The 12,252-nt window shown below is 37.3% G+C and overlaps 1 protein-coding gene across 6 annotated transcripts in view; it reads right to left on the bottom strand.

Annotated features, from left to right (window-relative positions):
- diaph2 (diaphanous-related formin 2) overlaps positions 1–12,252 on the bottom strand; it is a 388,183-nt gene that overhangs the window by 140,200 nt on the left and 235,731 nt on the right. For all 6 annotated transcript variants that reach the window (XM_051954583.1, XM_051954588.1, XM_051954587.1 and 3 more), the window contains one exon: positions 11,341–11,470. In XM_051954583.1, the coding sequence (XP_051810543.1) occupies positions 11,341–11,470 (130 nt within the window). The remainder of the gene's footprint in view (positions 1–11,340; positions 11,471–12,252) is intronic.

Here is a 12,252-nt window from a genome sequence, read left to right as displayed (position 1 = left end):
CATTCACCTACTTGCAATTTCCCACTTTATAAATTACAATAAAGTTGAAATGCTGCACTCCCATGAGCCCTATACCACACCCTATTAACTCCCATGATTAAAAGGCAAATGGAAATCCCATTGAGAATATTAATATGCACCTAAGTCAGACTGTCATTCAATTACTTCAAAGCGAGCATGGAAAGGTTTGACTACAAATCGAAGAAGGGAAACTTAACTGAGTGTGAAATGGATTATTACTAATATTATTATTATTTTTCTCTTCTGTTTCGTTATTATTTTGTTTGCAGAGGTTTGGATGGCTGTGTTGTTTGGTGGTCATAGCTTTATAGGCGTTCCCACTACAGGCACATTTGTTAGCACAGCGGTGGTGAAAGGTGCTAATTCATGGAGGGAAAACCATGATTGAAATGAGGAAGGAGTAGACACACATCAAAATTGAAACAAGACGCTTGCTACTGTGGAGAGGCAACATTGGTCAGGGGACACAGGTGATATCGCAGCCTACTTCCTCAGAGGAGTGTCACCTATAATTGGAGAATGCCTCATCAGTAGTGCTGTTGCCCACAAGGGAGAAAGACCTGGCAATGGATGAAGCCACGGAGCCAGGTAAATAGGCCATTGCTGTATTGTGTACACAGGAGCACACTAAATTATACATTTTATGAGCTACTTAGTCATTTCAAACAGAAAGAGACAGACACAAAGAAACATGTTAATGCCTCAGTTTTCTGACAGGCAGTGAAGCATTTCACTACAGCGGCGTCACTAATTCTGTGTAGGTCTCTCTGTTTTTAGATAAGCCTTTATTTTCTTTTTAAAAAATTTCCATTGCGCAAAAGAAAAAAGTACTATAGATTTTAAAATGTATTAAAATGATAAAGAAGTCCAAACCAACCTTCATCATACATTATAGTGCTCTAAAAAGAGCAACAATAGATGCTGACATTGATCACTGTTAACATAAAACTGGACTCTATCACATCATCCTTTACCACATAATCTGCACAGTTCTTGCGCTATTTTACTTTTACTTTACTTCACATCATTACATAAGCCACATTTTCCATCCTACACTCCTGAACATATTGTGATTGTTATTATGTTTATCATTATATTGTGGTCTATTGTTGCTTATTGTTGCTCTACTGTATGATGTATGCTGCTGTAACATGAGAAATTACCCCGGACACGGGGAGTAATAAAGGATTATCTTATCTTATCTTATCACATTTATTTCTCCAATGTGAAAGGTTCTTAATATGATTCATGTTTCTATTTAGAAAAAAAAAATACTAGTACGGCTGCTACAGAATAAAATTAAATCAAACGTCAGATTTTTAATTCCATTTTAATTCAATTATCACACTCCACAGCTAGAATAAAATATATCCTCGCGTCCCCTTTGCTGTAAAACTTTCAGCTGATTTTCCTCTCAATTTCTTTTCATAATGTAGGTCTATATGGCTCTTTGTTGCCATAGAGACGACATTTTTGATGTGATACGTCTTGCTGATTAGAAACCAACTCCACAATAGCGCTGAAAGCACAGTACATCCAATGTTTATGGGTTTCTCAGTTTTACCAAAATAGTAATTGCCGTAGCTATATTCATTCTGATCAGGGTTTGAAGTATCAGTGAAATACAACACAATGAGGGTCACCAGGAAAAGAGCGACATGAGGAAAATCTTGAGTTTTTGTACAAAGACAAGCCCATCTCTTTGGCAGAAACATTTGTGTGTCTACTGCAACAGCACTCTCTGGCTTGAATAATGTAAATTCTTCACATTGCTCAAGCTTCTGCCGCTGACTCCAGTAAGATACCCCCCTACTCTGGACTGGTATGAGGGAATATCTTCTCAACTCCATGATTCCATGCAACTCCAGTGAAATAAAAAGACAAATGATCCTCTCTGTGTCCGACCCCATCCAGAAAGGCATTTTGTCTACGTAATACACAGCCAAGTACTGCTCGGAGTTTAAATGGGAAATGGGCACTGCTTTATTATGCTGCAGCGCCTTGAAATGAATGTGGATAATAGATATATTCACAGCGGTATTAATATCCTCAGAGTTCATCTTTTTTTTTTCTTCGCTCATTCTCCATTTTCCCTCTCACAGGCTCCAAAGTACTTTGCCCTTGGCTATGCCTTATACTAAATAGATTTATGAGAACATTTGTGTCATATTTCCTCTTTTCCTGGATTGTCAAGACAGATTGTCAGTGCACCACTGATTGAGTGGAATCACCACACAGACTTAGTTCCCATTGTCAGGCCCCACATGTTCATCTCTGGGGGAGAATTTAACAAAGCAAATTGGTCATTGAGACTTTTTTCGAAGCTTTGCCACATCTATTAAGATGAGGTCAGGGGTATGAAAATAGTAGACTCTATGACTACATTTCAAATGATTATAGTTTCAATGTCTAACAGCACATTTATGAATTAAGGTATACCCAGCATGCAATGTGTATGGCACACAGCGTGTTCAGTGACTAGAGACCAACTCAATGGCACATCATCTTAAAAGAATAAGGAAGACGCACACAGGATGCCTCTCTACTTTGGAGAACACTCAATGATCCCCCTGTGTGCATTCAGCAGCTGAATTATGAGCGTAGCTGCCGAAATTTCACAATTCAACAAAATTTAATCATCACTTCGCATCACATCTCAATCTACACTACAGGCAGCAAACAAGGGCTAGTATGAAACCCTACCACAGACACACACATGCATGCACACACCGTAACATCACGTTGTAGCTCTGCAGCTTATGTCTGTGATTGTGTCTGCAGCTGCTGGCCTGTTCTCTTGACAAAGAAATTCATGAAGACATGATCAAGTCTTGGTCTCAAGTACATCAAAGGCAGTAAAAATATATGTGTTAGAGTCAGTGAGAGTGAATATTTCTGAATATCTGCAAAGTGAATATTGCAAAAGAATTTAAACAAAGGCATATTATGTTAGGGCCTTTTTAATCACCTAATTAATTGTTTGCAAAAATTTCCCAAGTTATCACAATTTTGTAATCTCACGTGCAATGGTCATAGCTAAAGAATTAAGTAAGCTTTCAGTTATTTATTGATTTATTTTCACAAATGACACACAAACAAATGATTTAACTGTTTGGAGTCAGTTTGACGTTATGTGATGTTGAGACATTTATATAAAAAAAAACTAAATGGTCAATTTATTAAGAAAAAACTGGTTAAATCATATTTAAAATCTCTGATAGGCTCGTTATATAAGAAAGGATGGCGGTGACCACAGAGGAGCTGAAGGAAGTAAAGCAAAGTAGGTTGTGTAGAGAAGTTACTTATAATGTCAGTAGTTGTTATATGTGTGTGCTCTGTTAAATATGCTCTGAATTAAGGTCGTTTTATGCTACTCTAAGCTAAGGTTTGGTAGAAAAAGCAGGTGTGTCACGGTACTTTTTATGAAGAAAAAATAAATATTAAGAACTTAATTAAACACTGAAATCCATTGGAATCTAAGTGACAAGACTACCATTATTTAAGAAAACCATTTAAGTACACTAGAATGCTCCAATTTTTCCATTTTTTTTAAATTGAAATTCAAATAGTTCAAGTTCAATGAATAGCTTGGATATAAAGGTAAGGTGAACTGTCACAGGGTTAAAAAAAAAGTTAAGGCTACACAGAACTGAAAAATAATGTACATTGCAGAATTATACAACAAATGGCTTTATCAGAGAACAAGAAATGGGTTAACAACTTAAAGCTGTTCTGCAGCAATGGATCAAGCCTTGAAAGGTGCCACCAATTCCTACACGTGTCCCAACTTTTCTTGCCTACTTAGAACTCCCTTCTCTTAAAAAGTAGAGTTGGAACACACTGTGGCAGCATACCCTCAAGAGCAGTATTTGAACAGTAGTGTGCCGCCATAAAAATGCCGAGGAAAAGGCAATTAACAATAGAAGAGAGACAGACCATCTGAACACTTAAAAATTTAGGTCCTTCCAACAGAGAAATTGTGAAGAAAGTCAAAGTGTCAGTTTTTTTCACCATCAAAAGCCACTCAGAAACTGGGGGAAACTCTGACAGGAAGAGGTCTAGAAAACCTAAAGCCACAACAGAATCAGAAGACAAGTGTCTGAGAGTCAACAGCTTGGAGATAGGCGACTTACAGGACGACAGCTTCCAGCACAGCTTAATAGTGGTCTTAGTAAGCAAATCTCAGTTTCAACTGTGAAGAGATGACTTCAAGTTGCAGGTCTAGCAGGTCGCGTTACAGCAGGAAAGCCATTGCTAAGATGTCAGAATAAGAAAAACATGGCTTGACTGTGCCACGAAACCCCAGCAATGGACTACTGAAGATGGGAAGAAAGTATTACGGACTGATGAATCAAAATTTGAAATCTTTGGTTCATCACATAGGATTTTCGTACGCTGTCAAGTAGAAGAAAGGATGATTCTTCAGTGTGGGACATCAACTGTCAAACATGGAGGAGGGAGTGTGAGGTCTGGAGCTGTTTTGCTGAATCTAGGGTTGGTGACTTATACAGAGTGAGAGGTACCCTGAAACAAAATAGCTACCACAGCATTCTGCAGCAGCATGCAGTACCCTCTGGTGTGTTCCTAGTTGGTCAGAGGTTCATCCTACAGCAAGACCCAAAACATAAGTCCAAGCTATGCCAGAACTACCTCAGGAGAAACGAACAAGATGGTACGGTGGAATCATGGAGTGGCCAGCACAGTATCCAGACTTAAACCCCATTGAGCTGGTTTGGGATGAACTGGACAGAAGAGTGAAAGCAAAGTAACCTACAAGAGCCACACATTTATGGGATCTTCTGCAACAGAGCTGGGAAGAACTTTCTGAAGTATAGTTGATTGCCATTGTAGAAAGAAAGCCACGAGTGTGTTCAGCTGTTACATCTGCCAAAGGTGGCTACTTTGAGAAGTCAAAAAGTTTAGAATACATTTTGGTTTCTAAATTGATTTCTTTTAACTTCATTTGTTCTATGCTTTTATTTCAGAGTACAGTGAGACATTAACATGCATAATTTCCAATAAAAGTTGGAAAAATTGAGGTGTTCTAAAACTTTTTACTGGTAGTTTATAAAACAAAGCCATCCTTAAATCATGAAAGTATTTCAAAGCATACTGCATATGAGACTTAACATTACAATGAATGCTGAATGAAGGACTAAAATAAGGGAAAAACAAGCAATCAGTATGCTGCATCAACTAAACATAATGAGCTTCAATAATGCCAAGAAATTAGCAGTGAATCCCATCTGGAATGTCTCACACCAGTTCGTTAAAAAAGAGCCAGCAGCAACATTTAACCTGAGCCCATTTAAGGGTAAATTAAAATAGAAAATTAAATAAATAATACAGTGAGATCAGGACTGTATGGCACACTGATGAATTAAAAAAAAGAAAAAATACGTGGTAACATTAACCAGTATTGCAAAAATCCAGTTACTCATCGGTAAATATCCTGAGACATAATTACTGAATGCAAATTAAGGATATATAGCACTGTACAGAGACTCTGGGCTATAATAAGTGACTGAGGACAATTTCAAAAATAATGTATGGATAGTTTTAGATTAATCAGTTACCATCAAACAATTTGCAACCAAACCATGAGTCCTTGTGTGCTGAGCATAGCGTAGTTCTTTATAACTCTAACCTCCCTTATGGATAAGAATCTGCGTGTGCTTTATAGCATTTTGCAGATCACTGAAAACGGCCTGACTTCCAAATTATCTGCAGAAATGTGGCTCCAAACATACAAGAAACCTTCACCATTCTTACAGAAATCATTGAAGTGCTTTTCAGCATTTCAACAAACTGTCGTCTGTGAGAATTATTCCAAAGTTTGACCCACCAGTCCAGAGCTGTGTTACATTTTTCAGTACCCTAGTTCTTGTGTTGTTATAGGCAGACAGAAATCATTGGAAAATGTCTTCTTGTCATCAGATTTTCACTTCTTTAGTAACCTCATCTTTCTAATATAACGATCCGTCAGTTTCAGTTCATGACTGTGGTTCAACCTACTTATTTTGCTCATTAGCACACATTTGTTAAAGATGTCTAATTCTGCACTGTGTCTACACTTTATTTATTTACTTAAATCTGAAAAGCAGCTGGTCATTTTCTTGCACAACATACACATATCTCATTGGAGTATTTCAGTGTTTTTGTAAAATTGATGTTTGTGCAGGATCTCAAATAGGATGCTCCTTATTCCCACACAAGCATCAGTGATATAAAATAACCACCCAAGTCAAATATTGTTCCGGAGCATCGAAAGTGCCTAAAACTATCACCCAGTACTGAATATCTTTGAAAACTCCAGCTTAAATGGTGACCGAGAGCTACTGGTGGTGAGCAGTGATGTTTTGGGGGGGAAGGGAATAAGAAAAAAGAGCATTTTCAATAAGGAGGCCTGAGTATGTTTGAGCTACCAAGACCTCCTTCAAATACTTCACCCCTCAAAGTGATTTATGAGTAGAGAGCCGAGATGACATGGTGACAGGGAAGGCTACCAACCTCGCACTCAGGCAGACAGGGAGCTCACAGTGACATACCGTAGTAGTTTAAATACAAAACAACCAATAAAACAGGGTGACAGTTGGTTGAAATTTGCAGAAAGATCTTTGATGTTTTACAAAAGGCCATTATTCAAAAGTCAGTCTTTCACAAGAACAGATTTCGGCATCTTTGAGAGCTATCATAAGCACAACTAAGGTTTCACCAGATGGCACGTTTTGAATACCTATCAATAACCTCATTCATTCAACATTATACTAAAAAAAAATATACCTTTTATTCTCATATTTTCATGAAAGAACATCTTTTTTTCTGAACAATAAACCCTGTTTCTGATGTTTCCATTTGTTATCTGAACACTGATATAAAAAAAACTGCCTGCACTGATGTCAAGACTAACCTTGACACAGAAGTCTGTATCAAGGTTAAAGATTGCGATATACTTGATACATCTCTCAACAAGCGCGACTGCTATAAAAAAGATTTTGAATCTTGAAAGAGTGTAGTGTCTCTTTAGTAAATCTTCACAGTCTGAAGAAAAGTGCCACTGCGGGTGTCTAGTGAAAAATACTGGAAAGATCTTGTCTGTGGCTGTTCTTCAGGCTGTAATGGTTTTTACCAGCATTCTTCAGTCATTGCTTTAGGAGGAAAAAGCTAAGAGTGAGACCGACGAACCACACGTTCTGAAAAACACATTTGTGAAGCAAAGAGCAGTTAATTATTACATTATAAAACACATAATTGAGCCCCATGTGAATATTTTCAATTACCAACTCTGATTTTAAAACAAAAGGCCTTCATGGCCCAAGATTTCTGCATTTAAAGCTTTGGAGATCACTCAAACCATGCTAAATATAGAACATGGACAATTTTACATGGTTTTAAAGGAAATACATTTTGATAGTTCTGGCTTCTGTTTTTCATAGAATAAGAAGAAACTACTCAGAGGCTATACGCCCTCACAAAAGCAGAAACTGATGCACAGCCATCTAAATATGTTTGATTGTTTCTGATCAAGTTATATAGATAGACAAGTTTTAGAATTGCCTGTGGGTCTAGATCTGCATTGAGCTATACGCATGGACAATGTGCATAGTGCACTGATATAACAAAAAATAATAAACCAGCAAATATGGCAAAAATAACACCGACTCTAAAAAAGAGAAGTAATTATATTACATTAATTGGGCACTTTGGCCTTACTGTCATATGTTACATTGCATTAATGTGCAACAGAGCCACGGAATTTATAGCACGCTGATATTATTTAAAAATAATAATAATGATAATAATGAAGTATTGTCACCATATTGTATATAAAACAAGTTTTCATTTCTTGATTGTGTGACTATACACAACCCTACAACCCTGTATCTACAAAATTCAAAATTGCATTCCTACGCAACTAAACTGCATTTTCAATTATGTTATCAGGAAAACACTGTTTTATCTTAAAACAAGCAAATTTCATTTCCACACTTTTTTCACTCACTGTTTTAATTAAACCTAAACATCATCATTTGGATGTAGGAACAAGCTGAGCGGCTACAAGCTTAATTAGCACCAAAACATGATAGTTTATTATGAATATATCATACACAATGATATTATGCTCATATTTCATTAAAGCCATGTGATGACAGTGCATTGTCCAGGTCCTATCTGGATCATTTGCAGATTGCTGCCTCTGCCCTCTTACATAATCATGAGAATTTTAATTAAAACTGACCTTGATACAGGTAGGCTTTGATAATAACTGAATCCTAGGAGGAAGGGAGAGTCTCCTCAGGGAACATCTTCACGTGCTGGACTTGTCTTAGTTATTGGTGCCCTAAAGCTTCCTTTAGTGCCCTCACTCTGCTCTGCTCACAAGACAGTATTTGAACACGCTGATTTCTAATGTAGCAAAATACAGGGCAGTTTGTTTTTGGGTAACCTAGAATTTTAAAAGAAAATGAATCAATAAGTGATGCCTCAACTACTTTTGCAGGACAGAATTCCTTTTTGTAATGAGATTTTTTTCATCAGAGTTCAGATATGAAGGACATCATGGTCAATGGAGTATGAAAATATTTGAATAAATAGATATCTCATGTACTACCTTGAACCAAAAGCACCAAAAAGCAGTAATCATCATCACTACATGCTGTAGAAGGACACTGGTAACAAAGCAGTCTTTATAGAATCATTTATAGGACCACTAAAAGGAACATAAATTACTGTTGGATGGTGGGAAACAAATGTGCACAATTTTGAACGGTGGTAGTAGAATGAAAACCGTAAAGATCTTGGCAAGAGCACTGTGGCAATGCTTTTTTTTTTTTTTTATTCCCCACGGAAATTGGACACTGAAGGAGTTCTGAAGGAAGGAGCCAATCAAGGCAGTTGAAAATTATCCTGATTGCACTTATCAATGAGCTATATTAATTGTACAATTTTCAGCCACTGTAGATGGCTATTTGATTACATTTGAATCGCCCACATCACTGCCAGCATACTTTCAAGTCAGCCCCTTCCCCCACGCCTCTGCAATCAGAAAAGTCATGCCTGGGTGACAGGCTTTACACGGCTTTGTTCACGTCAGATTTACTACTCAGAGTCAAGTGCTCTGCTTTATGTATAATGTTAGTTATGATGGTTTGATGTACTTTTGTTGGTGTAATATTGATGATTAACATTACTGATAGTGTATATATATATATATATATATATATTTTTTAACCATGAATTCATTTCAACAAACAGCGGTTTCCAACGTACCACGCAGCGTGTCATTATATCAAGAAATCATTTTCAAGAATAACATTTACGTTAACATGAAAATTTGTTAAGTACTAAGCAGAAGGAAAATTATTCCATCAGAACCTACTGTGAGAAATGCAATGTCAGAAACTGTGACAAAAGAAGAGGAGGTTAAGGGAAACTATGTAAACAATAGCTGTCGGAGGAGTCTATTATGCATAAGTAGTTCTTGACTTCTTGTTAAGAGTGCACAATGCATTCAGTGTATTAAGGTGAAACAGCAGCGTTAAACACCTTTTTTATCAGCCAGTTTACCTGAATGGAGACTGAGAGCTTGTCAAGGATTTTGAGAAAGGAGAAAACAATTCGGGAATATGCCACGATTGTAGAGGTAATAAAATGTCACCAAAGAAACAGAAGCAAATGCTCTCTAATCACTATGTTTACATCCATGTCTGTCCACCCTTGAATGCAATGAAAGCAAAGAAGAAAGCAGATTTTCAAAGAACATGATGTTGTAGCCATGACAATAGGCAATGATTTAGATATGAATGTTGCTGCAAAGAAGTTGCAAACTATCTATGACCTATACAAACGCCACAGTTTCAAGATGGACACCCAAGATTAGTGTCAATGAATTCAGTATCTGACATGAAGGGAAATATGGCTACAACCCTACCCTCTGTTCCTGAGTTGTGGTGTTAAATAAAGGCCATGACCGTATTTTTTTCTGGAACATTATAATGTCACAGTGTCACAACTTTGACCTTTTATGATATAAAAATGTCATCACTTTATCATTTTCTCCTATGAGACATTTGTGTAAAACTTTGTCATAATTAGTGTATGAGTTCTTGAGTTATGACCAAAAATGGGTCTGTGAGGTCACACTGAAGCTGACCTTCAAGCATCACATTTATCAGTTCAATCAACGCAAGCCCAAAAAAAAAAAAGAGAAAAAAAATCATGATGTTCCTGATATAATACTTTCTTAACAAGAATGGGACGTATGTAAGAATTGATGTCTCCGACCAAGTCAGACTCCAGTGGGGAGGCAAAAAGAAATAGATTTGCCGATGATCATCAACAGAAATTTCAGAGCTTCAACATACTGTGGTGGCTAAAATATAAGACGCCAGTACCCTCGCTCACAGCTCCACAGTAAGTAAGCTTGATCTTCAGCAAATTTTAATGGGTTCTTCCTATAGTCACGCTTCAACTCTTCGACAAGTTTTATCAAATTTGGCCGGTTAGTTTTTACATAATCTTACTGACAGCACCAGAAATATGAGCATGCAAAAAAAAAAAGAGCAATTCTGAGGAACAAATTCAACACCCGAAGTCAAATCAGCACCTCAAGTGTCTCAACATGTAAAATGAAAGTCTATTTAATTCAATTGAATTGCATGTGATGATCAATAGAGCAACACTATGTGGTGGAAGTGTGGTGTGCCCAAGTACACTGTTTTTGTTTTTGCATCCCCACTCCTTAAATACTTCCTGAGGGTTTCTGAAAGAGGCATTTATTTACCGGTCTCAGTCAATTAACGGGCTTCTGCTTGAATAATTCATTTCCGTGAAATGACAAAGTTGATATAATTCAAAATGTGTGCATATAGACATCTTAATATATACAAAGCGTGAAGACTATTCAGTCCACTTACACAATGGCTGGCAGCCTCACTCAAGTGCATAATTAGTTGAATTAGATTAAATAACCAATTACGAGACTAACAAAGTAAATAAGCCTGCAGGGATTCCACCAAATGCTTGAGAATAGAATTAAAGCGGAATTAGTTTATTGACAGGCTGAAAGACTGTGTGGTCAGACAAACAACTCTATTCCTGTCACAAAGAAAGAGTGCTGGCTGTCATCAGGGGAAGGAATGGATAAGTAAGGGGTTAAATGTTCTAAAATGTCCTATATTAAATAAGTTAGAGTTTAGATTTGTCTTCTGGTAGCAGCACAGTGAAGACATCAGCCTTCCCCGGACACTATTAGTAGAACCAGACTGGGTGTTATGGTATGTGGCTGGACAGCCTTGAGACACAGCTCGAAAGACATACCTCTGCTGGCATCCTCCACATGCTCCAGTTCATCTGGAAACCTCAAAATCTCTGGGTGATTCTCTTCACACTTGTCAGCCAGGAAATGAAGAAGTGTTGTATTCTGACTGATGGATTTAGTGTCTCGGAGCTGAACAGAGAGAGAGAAAAAAACAATGTATATAGTGATTAACTCGCAATTTTACACTCAGTTTCTTCATGTTTAATCACAGTTGTGTTTGTTTCTAAGAAAAAAAAGAAACATGTTGGCTATATCATCTCAAAATTCAGAAAATCATACCTCAGTAAAGACTGCTACAGTATAAACATACCTAGTATGCGACTTCCAAAAAGAAACAACTGTAGTGATGTAAGTGTGCATCCTTTTTTGTATATAGAGCAGTAATGTTCCTCTTAGATGTTTTGCTAGTACTATCTTTCAAACTGAACCCAGCATATAGCTCATCTGCGTACGTTGTAGTCAGCCCAAAAAAAGTCCAAAAAGGCTTTTTCTGATGTTAGACATTCAACAGTGGAAATCAATCCTTAACAAGCTGAACGCAACATCCCAATTCTTAGAAACTGTGTGAGGATGAGATTATAAAAAATGAGACCTCATAAATGGTCACAACCAATTACTGATAGCTATATAAAAACAGATAAACACACACACCGATATATGCACGCAGTACACACACACACATTATGACACTACACCCCTGAGAATAAAGCAGTGAGGCAGGAAAGTTTGAACGAAAGCACTGCACTGTCTTTGCCAAGTACGCATATGTGTGTGTGTGTGTGTGTGTGTGTGTCTGTGTTCATACACTGAAGCCGGGATTCTTCACATCAGTGCATAGAAAACTTGTTCCATATTCATTCCCCACCGTGATTGCCATGCTGTTCGAATAGCATGCTGGGAAAGCTAATTAG

The sequence above is a fragment of the Acanthochromis polyacanthus genome, chromosome 10 (genome assembly GCF_021347895.1).
Source record: "Acanthochromis polyacanthus isolate Apoly-LR-REF ecotype Palm Island chromosome 10, KAUST_Apoly_ChrSc, whole genome shotgun sequence".
Lineage (NCBI taxonomy): Eukaryota > Metazoa > Chordata > Actinopteri > Pomacentridae > Acanthochromis > Acanthochromis polyacanthus.
This window is presented reverse-complemented; position numbering and strand designations above follow the sequence as displayed.